This window comes from Hibiscus syriacus, unplaced genomic scaffold (assembly GCF_006381635.1).
Source record: "Hibiscus syriacus cultivar Baekdansim isolate YM2019G1 unplaced genomic scaffold, ASM638163v2 tig00013680_pilon, whole genome shotgun sequence".
In the NCBI taxonomy this organism is placed as follows: domain Eukaryota; kingdom Viridiplantae; phylum Streptophyta; class Magnoliopsida; order Malvales; family Malvaceae; genus Hibiscus; species Hibiscus syriacus.
This window is the reverse complement of record NW_024062306.1, coordinates 193,353-212,614: the sequence shown is the minus strand read 5'-3', so window position 1 is coordinate 212,614 and position 19,262 is coordinate 193,353. Positions and strand designations below refer to the sequence as shown.

Here is a 19,262-nt window from a genome sequence, read left to right as displayed (position 1 = left end):
ACTTTTACACGGTATAGTGGTCCTAACAGAAATTATTTATTTGAGATAATTCTATAATCTATAAACTTATTTAAATTATCAACTAATATAAATTGTTTCTTCATTACCGACAATCTTATAATACAACATATAATTAATTAATATTTAGTTTCATGTTCGAATTTGATAACCCAAACCTTAAAAGGTCTCCAAAGCCCAAACAGAGGCCCAGCAACACACATCAATCATCAATGTAGCTTAATCTATTCAATTACAGTTTGAAGATAATCCACAGGTTTTTTTTTATCACATTTTCCCATGCCCCCAACCCCACGCCCCACGTGCTTCTCATTAGTCTTCCATCTTCTTCTTCGCCTCCCACGTAGCGCCACTCTGCGTATTGCGCACTCCTGCTCCAGTTGACGCGCCCCCCACGCATGCACCATCGGAATTGTAAACGATGATGGGCTTTGAGAACCCTGGCTTCGAAGAAGCTCACCTCTTCGCTGCCCGTGAAGAAATGGAAAGCCTCGTTCTCGACGACCCACTCACCACTAACCACCCCAGTAATGACAACTCGTACTCCAGTTTCCGGAGCGCCAACTCATCAATCTCCGAATCCACGCGCCACCCGCTTTCACCGCCGGTGCTCTCGACTCCTGCCGACTCCGACCCGTTGCTCGCCCTTCCCGTTTATCGAAACCCTAACGCATCGGACAACAACTCCTATATCGAGCCTCCGTCCTACGCTGATGTAATCTTCAGTCCTTTCGATGACAACTCTGCCAACGAAATTAACCGCATCGACTCCACGTCTCAGGATCCGGATTCTTCATTCGCACTCTCCAGCTCCGATTACATCAAAATCACGGTTTCTAACCCTAAAAAAGAGCAGGAGACTACAAATTCACTTGTGCCAGGAGGGAATACTTATTACACTTATCTAATTACCACGAGAACCAACATTCCAGATTTTGGAAGCACCGAATTTAGTGTCAGGAGAAGGTTTAGGGATGTGGTCACATTGTCAGATCGGTTAGCGGAAGCTTACCGTGGGTATTTTATTCCTCCAAGGCCGGATAAAAATGTGGTTGAATCTCAGGTGATGCAGAAGCAAGAATTCGTGGAGCAAAGAAGGGTTGCATTGGAGAAGTATTTGAGGAGGCTTGCGGAGCATCCGGTCATTAGAGTAAGTGATGAATTGAGGGTGTTCTTGCAGGTGGAAGGGAGACCTCTATTGTCTACAAGCACCGATGTTGCTTCTCGGATGCTTGATGGTGCTGTGAAATTACCTAAGCAGTTGTTCGGGGAAAGTACTGCAGTGGTGGCACCGCATGAGGTGGTACAGCCTGCGAAAGGTGGGAGGGATTGATTTGTTTCGATTGTTTAAGGAATTGAGACAGTCTGTTGCAAATGATTGGGGTGGTTCTAAACCGCCTGTAGTAGAGGAGGATAAGGTGTTTATGGAGAAGAAAGACTGGATTCGTGATCTTGAGCAACAAATCAGCAATGCTTCTCAGCAGGTAATGTTATTGTTCTTTTAGGAGTTTGAAACTTGCATTTGAATCTTGTGGAATGAAGTTCTTGATCATAGTTTTGTTTTTGGATCTTGTTAATTGTTTTTAGGCTGAGGCTCTTGTTAAAGCACAGCAAGATATGGGAGAGACAATGGGAGAATTAGGATTGGCATTTATTAAGCTGACTAAGTTTGAGAATGAGGAGGCTATGTGCAATTCTCAGAGGGTGCGGGGTGCTGACATGAAATGTTTAGCAACTGCTGCAGTCAAAGCTAGCAGATTCTATAGAGAATTGAATGCGCAGACTGTCAAGCATTTGGTGATGTGCAAAACTTTTCCTCATTTTATTCATGAACTTACACATGGCATTTAGATATCCACAAGTATTCATTTGGTGGAATAATTTTGTTTTGTACTAGATTATGTGTTTGCAAATGCTGAATCTCTAGTAATCAGTAAATTTGGCAATGACAACTTTTAAAAGCACCAATTTTTGTTGAGATTTCCATCTTTGAGCCGAGTTCCAATCATTTATAATGTACTTTGCTTTTTATCCATTTCAGGATACACTTCATGAATATCTTGGGCTTATGTTAGCTGTGCATGGTGCATTTGCGGATCGATCAAGTGCTTTGTTGACGGTTCAAACTCTTCTATCAGAACTATCTACACTCCATTCAAGGGCTGAAAAACTTGAAGCGGCATCATCAAAAATATTTGGTGGCGACAAATCTAGGGTTCACAAGATAGAGGAACTGAAAGAGACTATACGGGTCACTGGAGATGCTAAAAATGTTGCCATAAGTGAATATGAGCGGATCAAGGTAAATAATTGTCGTAATGTTCTTTGTATCTTAATCTGAAGATAACTTTTTTCTGCTTTGTTGATGTATTAACTTTTTTTTGTGGCCATGCTATGATCATTAATATCTCCTTTGTACATTGCATGTTTGAATCAACACTAGATATCTCTGAAATTTTCTGTGATAAAGGTAGTTCACTCTTAATTTTTGTCGAGTTTTCCCTATATGAAAGTCTTATAACCAGATAGATTGAGGCATATCTATTATACCCTTTAGGCTTTAGCTATTATTAGACTGTAGCTCTTGTCCATTCATATCATATATGTTTTTCCCACTGGTTGGACTATTTCAGTAAGTTGGCTCTTATTAATATTTCCATCTGTTCGTGTGTGTATGATGCTATGGTAATAACCATACTTACTTTTAAAAAGAACTTAGAAAAGTTATCATCCTTGCATTTTCATGGAGCCAAATGGGGAGCGATATTTGGTGTGTAAGCTCCTTTAATCATGAAGGAGGTTTTTAACGAGGCTTGCAATTCCTATAAAAAAATAATAAGAAATGTATAAAAGTGATTCTATAATTATAACGGTAATATTAAAAATATTACAGCTCTTAGGTTGACGCCTTTATTAAATCTCAAGTAAAGCTATTAAAGCAGGATTTAAAGAGCAGCTGAAAATGTGGTAGGCAACCGTGACAAGGGTGCAAGGTGCACTCAAGGCACTAAAACTGTTATATTGCCTGATCTAATTTTATCTATAAAACATGCAGTTTTTTTGTTGGTCAACATGCATTTTTTCCTTATGGAGAGTTTGATACCACTACATTCTTACTAGTAAGGTACATCTAATGAAGAAAGTGAACTAAAAGAAATGAAAGAAAACATCAATGAGGAAGGGTTTTTTATGCTTGAGGACTTACAAAAATCTGGCTTAGTGTGCCAGGCTTGTACTTGATCAAATGTGCCTCACTTGAAAGGGTGTGAGGAATTGTTTGTCTAGCACTAAAGTCCAAGGTGCAGGTGCACCTAGGTGAACGCCTTGACAAGACCAATGATAGGATAGGATTAACTTGAAGGGCATAATGGTATATCTAGCTATGCATCCCTTGCTTCAAGTTCTCCCTCTCTCTTCTTCATGTGGTAAATTGAAAGAGTTCCTGTGTTTTACTAAGATTTTCATTTCACTCTGTTGTATCAGACAAGTGTACAATATTGGGTCCTTTTATTGTGAATTTTTAGGTACTTGCATGATGTGATTTGTATTTGCATTTTCTAGTACATGGTCTTCATTTTCAAAGTTTGTTGCATGATGATGCAACTGCAGGAAAATAACAAGTGTGAACTTGAAAGGCTTGACAAAGAAAGACGTGTGGACTTCTTGAACATGTTGAAGGGGTTTGTTGTAAATCAGGTAATTTTAGCTTCTTGTTTTCCAGTCCATGTTGATGATCTTATTATGCAAAAGGTCTAATTAACTTTGTTTGAAGATACTATGTACATTATATTTTGTTCAACGTGTTTAATTGAAATTGTCCTCTGCTGTACCTCAAGTTCATAGGGGAAAAATGGTGTTAGCTGACCAAGCCTTTAAGGTGTATTTGTTCAGTTTTAATACCCTAGTAAAAGGTGGTTGTATATTTCTTCATTCTGACTTGGTGATCATGCCCCCCCCCCACCCACCCCCAACACTAGAGGTCCTTGCTAATTGTGTTTGATTTCATTAGCAAACTGCAATGTGAACTGATTTAGTTGTCCTTGTTTCAAGAGGGTATTACTATTGTATGTGGATGGTCAGAAAAGCCACTGGTTCTGTTTTGTGTGTTAAGGCTGCTTGCCTATAGTGTGTGGGTAATTCATTTTCTGCTGTTAAATTATTGTAATGCACTTATGAATTTGAAAGGAAGAAAAAAAGGAAAACGCTGCTATCTAGACTAAGACAATAGAGAGAGTTGGGTTGAAATGTAGCTTTTACATATATTTGTGAAATGTAACAGGTGGGATATGCTGAGAAAATTTCAGATGTGTGGGCAAAGGTTGAGGAGGAGTTGAGTGGATATGCAAAAGATAGCTGATGAATATGTGGATGTATATTAACTGTTTTGTTTTTAAAATTTTTGTTCTCATACTTTTTATCATTATTATTATTATTGTCCATGTTAGGTGACAGATTTAATAATAAAAATGAAGAAGAAAACGGAGGGAGTACTGTGGTTAGTTATGATATTTGTTCAATTTGACAGTTTGGATTAGAGTAAAAATTTTGAGTGTTATAATTTGTATGTGTGAGAAAGGTTGTTGAACGAGTGCCAAACCTGCACTTCAGTTTATGTTAAAAATTGTTTGATGTTTCATTATATATTTGCCTGCAGCTAAGGGAGGTGAGCTGGAAAGAATTTGAAGATAGGAATATCTCCTTGTTTATATTTGCATACATATAATTTCTAAATAAATGAGCAATAGCTTGCAGGTGAATTTTGAGTTAATTAGACGGTTTATTTGTGTTGGTTCAATTTGGATTTTAAAGTTTTTGAGTAATTTCTGTCCAGTTGTATTGGTTATTTTAGGCACAATTCATTTTTGGGTTTGGGTCATTCTGTTTGGATGCGTTCAAGTGGTTTATTTTTCATGCTCAAATCATAAGTTTACTGAGTCGGAGAGGATGTGTTTTTAACATCCATTTTACTATAAGGTAGTTATCCAAGTTATTATGATCATATACCCCAAGTATTTTAGTCATGTTATTTCTCCAACGCTCTAATTATCCCTATGTATTTTTGCATGAATCAACCTACATAGTCGGTTAAAGGAATCATTATTATTCTTAGAGATCACGAGTCCGAACATCCATCATTGTTGTTTTTAGAGATCACAAGTTATAACACCTGGTTGAGTGTTTATTATTAAATGGTTGAAAATATTTAGAATAAATGATATTTTGTAATTACCTTTAGTTTGATAAAAAAAAAATCTTCATTTTATGATTGATCGAGCTCAAATCTCATTTAATTAGGCTTATATTTTACCCAACGATTTTACTCGTACATTCACATCGATCCATAGAACGAACTCTCAAGTCAACTCTTATACATTAATTCAAAAATTCAGGACGTGATTATCAAAATCCTAAATATGTCTAATGCGTGTTCCCCCTTTTCAAATACAAATAACATTTTTTAAAATAAATATCTTAATATTGTATGTGGAATTTTTCTAAAACAATAAAAAATAAATTGAGGTTAGACAGTGTACGTATCTTGTAATAACGTACATATTACATGAGTGATTTGAGTAAAAAAAAAAGAAAATAGAAAATCCATCAAAAATACAATAGAAGATTAAAGCACGTGGAACATTAATGGAATAAATTAGATTATGAGGATATTTTTAAATTGAATCTTTATAATATTCGATTTAAAATAATTTATTAATAAATTAATGTCAGTGATTATAAAAAAAACATGTAGACTGGTGAGCACTATATTATATGCATAATAATGAGAATTAAAACTATAATGGAGAGTTAATTAGGATTTATAGAAAAAATGACAAGGAATAGTATAATTGTGTGTGGTCCAAATCTTACTGAATTCCAGCTCTAATTGTAAGAATGATTAGCGGTTAATATATGTTTAAAATATTTTTTAATTATTGATAATGTATATAAAATTTATATGTAGATATAATTGTTCAAATCTAAAAGCTTTAAAGAGAATAATATTAACTTTATTCACTTAGATTGTTTAATGGATTGCACTATAATATTTTTTTTTTGTTCTGTTTTCAAGCTTCACCTTAACTAATCGAATTGATCATGCACATTTAATTTTGGTGGGTGAGTATCTATAAGAATTTTTTTGTATATATAAAAACTCAAACTCGAGACTGATTAAACAATATCAAATTACTTATCACTTAAATCAACCTCGTTAATATTACGTTATAGTTTAATTAATGTTAGAATCAAACCGAATCGAACCAAACCAAACCAAACGGAAGGAGATATGTAGGAGAGCAGTCCAGTCCATGGTTCTTTTTATTTATGAATTCATTAAATTCAAGCATTCAACATTTCTGGTTTGCTTTCTCAAACCGCGTTTCCCAATGCCTTTTCCCTTCTCACATCACTTTCACTCTCTGTAAGCCTAAATCAAATTCTTTCCCTCAATTTATATTTTAAAACCTTAACTTTTTAATTATTATTTTTATTAAAATACACAGAAAACGCGTTGTTCTTTGGCTATTTTTTCGATATATCACCGGTGACCGATAATATTATTAATTTAAAATCAATCAGATTATATTTTTTGATCTAATACCCTTAGCAGTAAAACGCGTCCCCTGCACCACGTTATACGGTAAGCTGGTGCCACGTGGGTATAGCGCGGCCCCTGCAACGCGCTATACGCCACGTAGGGGTATAGCGCGGATCAGGTACCGCACTATACTTTTACTCCTAATAATTTTATATAGCGCGGGACAGGTACCGCGACATACATTTACTCCTGACATAATTTTATATAGCGAGGGGCATGTACCGCGTTTTGTATAACTTTCCCCGCTATAAATACCATTCTCGGCCGGTTAATTTCTCTCATCTCTCCTCTCAACTTATAAATTAATACAACAATTCCTTCAACGAGTCAATAATTCTGGCAATCTTCTCATATTTTATTAAGAAATTCGTGCGATTTTTCGTTATAAGGTAATTTTGTTATAATTTTATTTATTAATTGTTTATTATGATTATTTGAAAAAAATATATTATACTAATTATTTTCAATTAATTTTTGTTTTTGTAAAATTGGAAAGCGGGAGCATACGTCGAAATAGTTTTGCGGTGCATGTAATAATATTAAATTATATTATTTAATTTATTTATGTTGATGTGTAAAAATTTTATTGTGTTATATGTTCGTTCATATATAATTTATTAAATCAGGTTTGTTTCATTTTTTTCCAGATATAATAGTGCCGCACTTTTAAACTCAAATAATGACGCGACTTTCGGCTACTGTTTATTATGATGGTGAAATTCGAGAAGATAAAACCGGCGTTGTTTTCGTATCAAATGAGCATGTTAAAATATCATTCAAGAGAAACATAACTCTTGAGGAGCTTATAACGAAGATTTCGAGGAAGATTCATGTTGGAAGTAGTAGAAGAGTGTCGTCGTTGCAGTATAGATTTCCAACATCATTGTTGCCATTAACTTATACAGCGTTCGAATTTTCGAACAATGATGATGTTGAAATGATGGTTGAAGCTCAAAGTAATTATTCAGACACCGCTATTGAGATGTATACACATTTTGTTCAAGTGCGTGTTGTTCGGGGTCAATCATTAAGCTCCCACTATGGGCTGACTGAACAAGTTGATCAAGTTGACAGCCTGACGACAGTAATGTGTAATGATTTTAATGCCATAATGGGGAGACATTCATCCGCAACTCCTTACGATATGCACCAAGGTAGGTCGACGAACAATCCGTATGGCAACATCGCGTCCAGTTCAAGGGGAAGACATTCATCTGCAAATCCCTTTGACCTTAATATGGAGATGCCATCGACGCAACCATCTGTGTAGTTTTCATTTGACGCGATGGCTTCAAGCTCTAGGGGGAGGCATTCGACTGCGAGATTTTTCGATCTCAATGTCGATATGCCTTCTAGTTCAAGGGGAAGGCGTGCAAGTAGTAGGTTCTTTGACCTAAATGTGGAGAGCATGGAGGAACCATCATCTCTACCAGAAGAACCGCTTCGTGAGCCTGGTGCGGATGGTGCTGAGACTGGACTGTTCATTGACCCATAATCACCGCAATTCAACTCCGATGATGATGAAGTTCCAGGAAATATGGCACAAAATGACCCTCCTGCACACATGTATGAAGCTGATTATGGTGCAATGTACGGGCCAGAATTTACGAATATTGCCTCATCTCGGTGACTATGGGTATTACTTATCAATAAATAATGGTGAGTTATCTTTAGGCATGGAATTTTCAAGCAAAGAAGAAGCGATGATGGCTATAAAAAATTACAATATTTGTAATTATGTTCAGTCCAGAGTAGACCTCTCCACGACCGAAAAATATGTATGCTACTGTGCCCAGCACGAAAATGGATGCAATTGGATGGTTCGCGTATCGAAGAGGAAGAGGAAAAACAACAGATGGGAACTAACAATATACAACGATCCTCACACATGTTGTGCTGGAGGGGTCAACCAAGATCATCCCAACTTGGACTCTGAAGTGATATGCCAAGCCATCATGCCCATGGTCAAAGCAAGCTCTCATATAGCTGTTGCAGTGTTGATTTCAGCTATACAATCGCAGTATGGGTACACTTTCTCCTATAAAAAAGCTTGGTTGGCAAAACAAAATGACATTGTCAAACTTCATGGCGAATGGGATGCATCTTACAACGAACTTCCAGGTTGGTTTAGGCTGGTGCGAACGTTGAATCCTGGGACAATTGTGGACTTCGAAACCTCCTATGCATACCATAATGATCGAGTTTTTCATGATCGATGCCAATTCTACCGGGTTTTTTTGGAGTTACCCACAGTGCGTTAATGCTGTCAAATTCTGCAAGCCTGTGGTCCAGATCGATGGGACTTTCTTGTATGAAAAAATACAAACAAGTTTTATTATTGGCAGTTGTCCAAGATGGCAATCACAACATTCTTCCAGTTGTTTTTGCTCTTGTCGAAGGAGAAGATGCAGCTTCTTGGGCTTTTTTCCTCTGAAATTTACGTGCACATGTTATCACGAGGGAAAACATCTGTGTCATTTCAGATCACGGAGCTGGGATCAAAGCAACAATGGTGTCTTTGGGTCTAATGTGGCAACCACCCTTTGTCCAACATAGGTATTGTCTTCGACACATTGCCGCGAACTACCATGGAAGGTACAAGAAGAACGATGAGCGTCAATTAATTGTGCGCATGGGTAAGTGAAACTTAGCAAGTTTGTTATCTTTCGATCGTTTTAATTTTGCAAAGACATCAAGTTAGTAAGTTATATATTTTTTGATCAGGTTACGAACTATTTCCTCGAACATTTGAATCAATGTTTCAAGAGTTGCGGGCGAAGAACGAGGAAGGATATGATTACATCAGCCTCATCGATAAAGAAATGTGGACGAACGGATATGATGGTGGATATCGATATGGACACATGACTACCAACTTGGCAGAGGCAATCAATTCAACCTTAAAGGGTGCACGTCACTTACCTGTAGCGGCTTTGGTAAAGACTACATATTTTTGTTTGGGGGCACTTTTTGCGAAACTCGGGGGACAAGCTCAAACCTGGATGCAAGGCGGTCATGTCTATCACCCTAGATTAGTTACAGATCTACAGAAACAAAATTGATGCATCAAATAGAATGTCTGTAACAAGCTTCTCTAGAAGGCATGAAATGTTTTTTGTCACAGAGTTATCGCGACCTCTTCAAGGGATTGAAGATGTGTCGTTAAGAGTAAATCTAAGGGACAGAATGTGCGACTGCGGGTTTTTTCAAGCTCTGAAGTATCCATGCTCTCATGTGATAGCAGCTTGCTCGCATACACGTCAAGACTATAACCATTTTGTGGATCCTGTATACCTACTATCTGAAGTTTTTAAGGTATACGAATTTGAGTTTCCCCCCATAGGTAATGATAAAGACCCTGATGAGGTTCAAGATTGGCTTCCTATTGTACCAAATATGAGTTTATTGAGGGAGCGTGGTCGTCCAAAATCCAATCGAATTCATTGCGATATGGATATTAGAGAAAGATCTAGACAAGACAGAAGATGTGGGCATTGTAGAAACCCAGGACACACTAGAAAAACATGTCCACTTTTGTTTTCATCAAGTAACAATTGATGAGGAAATGATGTATTTTATTATCAAATAATAATTCTTCTACTTTAATTTGCATTTACTTCAAGTTAATGTCATTTGATAATCACCGATGAAGATTAAAAAAACAAACACAATCATTAAATTTTAACAAACTAATAACAATAAGTATTAAATGGTAAATGATAATCAAATTACAATAACTGATATTAAATGGTAATAAAAAAAACGAACTGAAATACATTAAAAAAACAAAATAAAGTAAGTATTAAATGAGAAATAAAAAAAATTACAATTTAACAAAATAAAATAAATACAAATATAATAAAAAATAAAATCTATCGATGCATGGGACGCGAATGTGTTCCGTAGGGCGGTGGCTGTCGGTCTCGAGGAGGATTCCTTCGTATCACTGGTTCTGACTCCTCGCTGTCATCATCATCACCATCGTCGTCGTCGTCGTCGTTGTCGTCGTCTTGCGCAGGTACATGAGGAGCTGATGACGATGAAGCACCTCCGTAGAATAAGGACCCTGGAGGTGTATGACTGACTATCCCACCGGCCTGCGAAAACTGGGAAAAGTCATAAAACCCAGATATCGCTGAGTGTGAAAACTGTACAAGAGGCGGTGTCTGTGCTGCGACCATGGGTCATGAGGCTGAACCCGCCAAATATCCAGTATATGAACCCTAAGTCGGGTCTGCAAACATAGACCCATAATAGCCTCCAGGAGGGGTCATCTGTGACGGTGGCGGTGGTGGGGTCATAAAATCGGGTGAAGGCGACGGCGTCGACATCTGATAATGGAAAGGCGATGGTGGCATCATATATGGTTGCGGCATCATATATGGCTGCGGCAGCTGAGGATGAACCGGAAGCACCTGCTCTCCGTCCACGAGTCGAGGGACGATGGTGCTGTGTCGGTGAATGTCTCTGTCGACGTCGTGGAAAGGTCTGCCCTCGTGCATCCTCGGGAAGTAGAAACGGTTTCCCGTTACTGTTGAACCACTCATAATAATCCTCAGCATACATCAAGAAGTCAGTAAAAATGGGCTCTCTAAATGGAAGGCGCCGAAGTCGATCCTCCCACAACACGACCCACTCATGATGTCTCACCAGCCAATATGTATCTGTCTTGCCGCGTCTATCTAAGCTATGCAACTCATCCATATTGCGAGGTGCTTCCTGAATTGGTTGAAAACAACCAAACTGCCAGAGCACGCGATCAGTGGAGTGCTACTCGACGGTCGCATAACAGATCAGAGGGACCATCGCCATCCAAACATCTAATGGACCCCTCAACTCAGGTGGGATCACCGCCCTCACATCATCAGTAGAATATGACACTCATTCAAACTAAAACAAATAATATATAATTTTTTTCAAAATAATAATCTAATTATATAACTATAATCTAAAATCGATTTTTAAACATTAAAATTCATACATGTGTGTCAGCCTTCTGATCGATTAGCACCCTAATCTTTTCTAAATCATCAGGTAGCTCCTGATGATTTTTCCTATCAGTAGACCACCTATTCAAGGAAAAAAAATTGTTATACGCTGTATAAAATTATTAATATACAAAATCAGTTTTATAATTACCTCAGAAGTAGTGGAAATAAAAATGGGTTCTTCACAACGGGACATAAAAAGGGCAATCGATACCATGCCCAAGACTGCAGCAGCAGGAGACATCCGCCGATAGCATTACGCCTGTAGTCAGTGGCTCCGCACATCTCCCTGTACAGCAAAGCCAAAATTGTCGAGCCCCAACTGAATGATCCGGCGAGACGAAAGTTGCTAAGATGTCGCAACCACATGCAGTGAACTAGGTTGCGCGATTTGTCCGGCATCAGTAACCCTCCTATCAGCTGCAGTATGCATGCCCGTGCATACATCTTAACCTCATCCTTAGAGGCGTCTGCGATCAACTCCCGAAAATTGGTATCTAACCAATTTAACGGTATCCTACCTCCGATAAAATTTTCCGGGACACGTCCTAGACTATCCCGACACAAACCAGTCCAATAACCAGAAGCTATCCCCGATATCACATCTCCATCCACCGGAAGCCCCAGGTGCATAGAAACATCCTCAAGAGTGATCGTGCACTCTCCGCACGGAAGATGAAATGTGTGGGTCTCCGGCCTCCACCGCTCTACTAAGGCAGAAATCAAGTCTGGCTCTATCTTAAAGTGACCCTGATATCTACCTATGTAACCGAATCCAGCCTCTACTAAATACGACAAGACACGACTGGGTATCACTAACTTAAGATTCCTAATAAAAGAATCTAATACACGGTCATTCTCCTAAAAATAAATAATTACAAATATTAATTCTTAATCTAATAATCATGCATTAAATGAATCAACTAATTATTAATAATAATTTAAATTAAATTAAAACGTTAAAATGTTACCGTATCAGCAAAGTGTCGAGATATTTAATTATTAATATAATAATAATGCATTAAATAAATAACTAAATATTACTAATAATTTAAATTAAATTAAAACGTTAAAATGTTACCGTATCAGCAAAGTGTAGATATATATGATTTCCATCCGAGCGAAGTAGAATGCCTTCCATTATATATCTGCAAAAGAATTAAATAAAGTAAAAATATAATAGTAAAAATATTATAAAATATACCTTAAAAAGAGAGTATTTGAGAGAAATTTAGAAAATTTGAGAGAATTTGGTATGATAAAATTGATTTAAAATGGGGATATTTATAAGGAGGAGGGGTCGGTAGTTAGAGGTATAGCGCGCCCCCTGCACCGCGCTATATCCCACGTGTCAGATATACATGTATAGCGCGCTGCAGGCCGCGCTATACCCATGTGGCGCCAGCTCACCCTATAGCGCGGTGCAGGTGATACGCTATATCCCACGTAACGTCAAATCATCGTATAGCACAGTGCAGGCGCTTTACTGCTAAAATGTTAAATCATAAAATATAATCTGACCGATGTTAAATCAATAATATTACTGATAACGATGATATATTACAAAAATCGCCTTGTTCTTTGTTTGTTTGGGCTCTGAATCAGAGTTAGAAAGAGATAAAGAAGAGAATCAAGGAGATACTTACTTTGCCTATGGCTGACAACGGTGAGGAGAAGCTGCTTGCGGTGGCTAGGCATATAGCCAAGACGCTGGGCCAGAACGACACCATGGCCGACGATATTTTGCAGATCTTCTCCAACTTCGACGGCAGGTTTTCTCGCGAGAAGCTCTCTGAGAATATGGTTGACGGCAACAATCCTCGTGGCTGCGCCGTCCTCGACCGAGCTCTTCATTCCTTGGACCGTCAGATCTCCCAATACGTGGCGCTTGATCACCCCATCTGGGCTCACTCCGCCGATTCCTCTGCCTTCCTTGACGCTATTGACGAATTGATTCGTACGATTAGGGACTGGAGCCCCATGGCCGCCGAGAAATCAGTTGGCGCTTGCCTTGCACGCGCCGACGACCTTATGCAACAGGCCATGTTCCGCGTCGAGGATGAGTTCAGGTCTCTTATGGACCGAGGCGCTGATTCGTTTGAACTGGGTCGGAACAACCACGAGTCAACCGGGAACTTATCATTCGATTCTGACGATGACAACGAAGAAAACGAGGAAGGTCTTCTTCACAACGGTGCAGCTCTTGATCATCAGATCCCTGTAGCCCAACCGGTAACGGACTATGACATCGTAATCGATGCCCTTCCTTCGGGGACTATTAACGACCTTCACGAGATCGCCAAGCGCATGGTAGCGGCAGGGTTCGGTAAAGAGTGCTCTCACGTTTACAGCACCTGCCGCAGAGAGTTCCTCGAAGAGAGCATCTCGAGGCTAGGATTACAGAAATTGAGCATCGATGAAGTCCAAAAAATGCCCTGGCAGGAACTGGAAGATGAGATTGAACGCTGGATCAAAGCTGCTAACGTTTCCCTCCGTATCCTCTTCCCGAGCGAACGCCGGTTATGTGATCGCATCTTTTTCGGATTCTCCTCAGCTGCTGATCTCTCCTTCATGGAAGTCTGCCGTGGCTCCACCATTCAGTTACTTAATTTCGCTGACGCCATTGCTATAGGAAGTCGATCGCCCGAGAGGCTTTTCAAAGTTCTTGATGTGTTCGAGACTATGCGAGACTTGATGCCTGAATTCGATTCTGTATTCTCTGATCAATACTGTTTGGTTCTTAGAAACGAAGCCATTACCATTTGGAAGAGATTGGGAGAAGCAATTAGAGGGATATTCATGGAATTAGAGAATTTGATTCGGCGAGACCCCGCTAAGGCAGCTGTTCCTGGCGGTGGACTCCATCCAATCACTCGATATGTAATGAACTATCTCCGTGCAGCTTGTCGTTCACGACAGACATTAGAACAAGTTTTTGACGAAAGTAATGTGGTCGTTCCATCGCTTGATGATAGACGTGTGTCTTCATCATCAATGTCAGTTCAGATGGCATGGATTATGGAGCTTTTGGAGAGTAATTTGGAGATGAAGTCCAGGATTTATAGAGACTCTGCTTTGTGCTCCATTTTTATGATGAACAATGGAAGATACATCGTACAAAAAGTGAAGGATAGTGAGTTGGAGTCACTTTTGGGTGATGATTGGATCCGAAAACACAATGCCAAAGTCCGGCAATATTGTACGAATTATCAAAGAAGTTCATGGAACAAGATTTTGGGTACGTTAAAGCTCGACAATTCCTCTTTAGCTTCGAATGCAATTGCCAAGTCCATGAAAGAGAAGATCAAGTCATTCAATTCTCAATTCGATGATGTATGTAAAACACAGTCATCATGGGTTGTATTCGACGAGCAGCTGAGAGAAGAGATGAGGATTTCAGTGTCTAGACTTCTATTACCAGCTTATAGAAACTTCATCGGGAGGCTCCAATGTATCCCTGAAATAGGGAGGAACGTCGATAGGCTTATCAGGTACGGTCCAGAGGATATTGAGGCCAGGATTAACGAGCTGTTTGAAGGCGGCAACGGATCATCCGGTGGAAGGAAGTAGTAGCTGATGCAACTTCAGGGTTCTTGTGTGGGTATGTGTTATGCATTTTAGCACACTATTTCGGCTTATATTTGCGAATCATAATCCTGCGGTCTTGTCCTTTTTTTTGTATATAGGGAATCTGATCATACATGAGATATTATCATTTGTTGTATGAACTGTGTAGAATCCTTATAACATGTATTTTTCTTTCTTTAGGTTCCTTGTGCTTTGTAATTTGGTTGGTGGGTCCAAATATCTCTCCTTAAACTGAAAAGGCTGACATTTTATTATTAAAAATAGACCCAAAAAAAACCATAAATGTCTAATGTTTTTCCTTATGTGACCTGCCCTGCTCCAATCTCAACTAAACGTGTGGACAATAAAATCAATTGTCTAATATCATTTGTGACCAAAAACTGAGGTTGTTTACTTCAAAGTAAGCTTTTGAAGGATTCGGTTTACCAACCAATCACACAGGGCCCTGTAAGCTGTCTCGCTTGGATGAATACTGTCCCAAAACATGAACTCTGAAGGCTTCTCACAAACTGGAGTCTCTGCATTGCACAAAAATGCAGCTTCGACTAATCCAGTCCCGCAGCATCCTTTATTTGTCTCCGTGAAACCTGCACCCACAAATCGTTACTCAATTTCCTTTACCGTGCTCTGGATCGAGTTCGTTAAATTAGGCATGTGTGTGTTGTTTTACCATATTTTTTCGGATTAGTCGTCATGTCCAGTAACGGTGTGTATATGTCGGCATACACGATTTTGGCCCCAGGGAGCTTAGCCTCCAGTGGTGGTAGCAAGTTCAAAAGCTTTTTGTTGTAGGACCGGGCGTCGGCGTTCTCGTCCTCCAAACAACTTCGATCGAAGGGCTTAAGTCTTTCCGTGATTAGGACCGGAACACATCCCATTGGAGGAAGTCCTGCTATGACGATTTTACGACAGCCCTGCTTGTATAGTTCCTGTAAACAGATGGAGGGTTAGAGGACTAAAATTGCTTGTTGGAGATTTTAAAGGGCTTTGGATGTATAACCTTGACGAAGTCTTGTAATGCTTTTAGCATAAAATCTTGAAAGCCGCTAACATCGTACTGTTGTTTACGCATCGGCAAGAGGTAGTAATTGAAACCAAAGTCGTTGGTCCCTGCACTGACGATTGTCAAAGACTTTTCAATGATGTTTTGAGCTTCAACTTCACCAAAAATCCTACTAAGGTTTTCTCTATGACTCCTGAATTGCTGGAGTTGCTTCGGCAGCGGGATCGCTCCTGTCATGACAGTGGTGATCTCATCATATCCGGATCCAGCCGATGCGAAACTTACACCGGTTCGAAGGTCATCTTTCGAGAGACTCGGGTCTAGAGAAGGAGGGACTGTTTGTTTAATGCCTAGAAAGTATGCTACAAAGTCCGGAATGAGTTTTCCATTCGAAAACCTACCCGTAGGAATGTGACCTGGGAAATCTTGGCCATACGGTTCGTGATTTGCTTTAAAAACCGTATCGACGAAGTTGTTATTCCCGGTATCAACAGTGGAATCGCCGAAGATGAGAATGGAGGTGAAATTCGGCACGGTTGCCGCACCGGTCGGAATACTGCATGTGGTGATGAGGATTATAGTGATTTGGAGCAGTATTAGAAAGAGCAGTGTAATGAGAGCCATTTTGAACCGTGTGTGAGATGATATTTAGAGACGGCTTTTTATAGTAAAGGGTGCAACAAGTGTAGTAATACAATTACTAAGCTGAAAGCGTAACGCTGAAAACAGGAAAGCAAATGGTAATAAAGCAATGAGTTATGAGGGAGCGCAGGTCTAGCAATTCTGATGTTTTTTATTTGACAGAAAACCAATTAAGAAGTAAAAATGCTACGGTTTCCAACATTTAGACAATAACGATCTCAAACTAATTACTGGTTGTAATAACCATAAATACATTGACCAACACATTGAAATGATATTGCACACGAAACAAGGTGCCAAGTCAGAAATGTGTATATAGATTTAAAGTAAAAAAAGTTATTACGAAATATTTGTAAAATATATTTATTTATATTAAAAAATTCAAACGTCTTACAAGATAGATTTGTATCGGATAAGGGTTTCTTTTAATCAAGTTTGACTTGATCTGGAAATAAATAAAATGAATATAAAAATATTAGATTTAAACAGTATATATATATATTTATTTATTATTGAAACAAATATTATATAATTTTCATATAGAATTAAAAGATCATTTTTAAATATCACGAGTAAAGATTTATATATATTATAAGAAAATTAAAATTTTATTATTAAAATATCAATAAAATAAGAATAGAATAATTTTATATGAGTAAATTATAGAATGTCACTCCTATTTCATAAAGCATTATTTTTTGTTATCAAAAGATAACATTTTAATCATTTACGCTATAGTTTTATAATATTTTAATTGTTAAAATAATAAATGTTATTAGTTTGATGACGTGACACATTAGTAAAAATATTTCTTTTTAATTTGATTCATATTTTTTTAGATAAAATATCAATTTAACCATCGGACTTCAGATATCAATTTAACCGATGAATCTAAAGTCTCCTGTCGTCACTCACCATCGTTGTTGATCACTATCGACCACCATTAGCGGTCATCGTCAACGAGCTTTGGATCCAAAATTTTCAATCAACTCCTTTTTGAACTTTTAAATTTAAACATAAATATGATGTCTATATCATTAAAAAAACCCGAACTCTAAAAATTTAATCTAGAATCTTTGACTTTCTTTAAAATTAAACAATAATAATAAATTTATCCTTGACATTATTTTAAAAGAAAGGATATTAAAATTTTAAATTTATATTATAATCATAAGCTCGAACAAGCTTAGACAGTACACGAGACATTTAGTACTCAATTGTCTACAGTAATTGGAGTAAATGAATTAAATAAGTATGACCCTTAACGAAAACAAGCCTAAGAAGATAATAGGAAACGAGACATTGCCATTTCATATAGGCAGCGGCGAATCCACTTCTCGGGGAGCATTAGAATATTTTTAGATAATTATTTATTTTATTAATTATAATCATTTCTGAATTTTATTTGTGCTCGTTTTAGACAAAGATTTTATGCTATTATTCTAAAAATATTTTTAAATTTACCATTTTTTTTGCAATTTTCTTTGTTTTCTTAAAATTTCGTATCATAAACAAAACCTCAGCACCTAGCTCAAATAAATGGCTGAGATCGACCGAACTTTGAGGCCCAGGAGCAAGGGATATCCAAGAAAAACAATAGAACAAAACGTAAGTCAGCAGCCTATATCACCCATTAAAATGGCTTTCATGAATTTAAAAAGTAGAACATGAATATTGTTTAAATTGATATTTTGACCATATTCCAGGATCAAATTGATACTTTATCTAAATTCAAAAATTAAATTGACGTTATATCTAAAATGTAAGGATTAAAATAATATTTTATCTAAAATTTAGAGGTTAAATTAAAAACTAATCTCTTTTAATAGTATATCATATCATCAAACTAACGACATTTAAAACCTTAAACTCACAGCTTTTAACGTTCTAGCGACCAAAACATTATAAAATGATAAGGTAAGTGACCAAAATAATATCATTTTAAATATAGTGATTAAAAGTGAACACTTATAAAACGAAAATGACCAAAATATCATCTTTTAAAATTCGATGACAAAAAACGAACACTTATAAAACCAACATAACCATTTCGGTAGGTTACCCTTTTTAGATTACAAAAGAAAAGCATAAAATTACATGCATTACCAAAAGTAAAATGTAAAATTTATATTTTTTTTTAATATAAATTTTACTTATATTATCCAAAATAAATCAGACATTCCTAAATAAAAACAGGCAATCATGTTACAAGCAACAATAACATTCAATTAGGAAAGACCTACATGGAGATCCCCTGCCTACAACAAAGTTGAATATTAGATTTCACATGAAAATTACGAAGCATAACTTGCACAATCTCTTTAACAACAGCCACTACCGCAACAACACTCTAGCTTGTTCTCTAAATTGTCTAGCATTCCTCCTTTCCCATATAAGGTAAATATGGACGTTCCAAGCAATCTTG

At 37.6% G+C, this 19,262-nt stretch overlaps 2 protein-coding genes and 1 pseudogene across 2 annotated transcripts; 2 read left to right on the top strand and 1 right to left on the bottom strand.

Annotated features, from left to right (window-relative positions):
- The first annotated feature begins 270 nt into the window (after window positions 1-270).
- LOC120206309 lies at window positions 271-4,521 on the top strand (annotated as a pseudogene).
- An 8,667-nt stretch (window positions 4,522-13,188) lies between these two features.
- LOC120206308 (exocyst complex component EXO70B1-like) lies at window positions 13,189-15,371 on the top strand. Its single transcript, XM_039205997.1, has one exon. The coding sequence runs from the start codon at window positions 13,258-13,260 to the stop codon at window positions 15,172-15,174; it is 1,917 nt and encodes a 638-aa protein (XP_039061928.1). The 5' UTR covers window positions 13,189-13,257; the 3' UTR covers window positions 15,175-15,371.
- A 211-nt stretch (window positions 15,372-15,582) lies between these two features.
- On the bottom strand, window positions 15,583-16,819 carry LOC120206286 (GDSL esterase/lipase At2g31550-like). The gene is made up of 3 exons (XM_039205984.1): window positions 16,193-16,819; window positions 15,863-16,121; window positions 15,583-15,779 (listed from the first exon to the last, which is right to left on the bottom strand). Exons 1-3 carry the CDS (start codon window positions 16,817-16,819, stop codon window positions 15,583-15,585), a joined length of 1,083 nt encoding a protein of 360 aa, XP_039061915.1.
- Window positions 16,820-19,262: the final 2,443 nt, after the last annotated feature.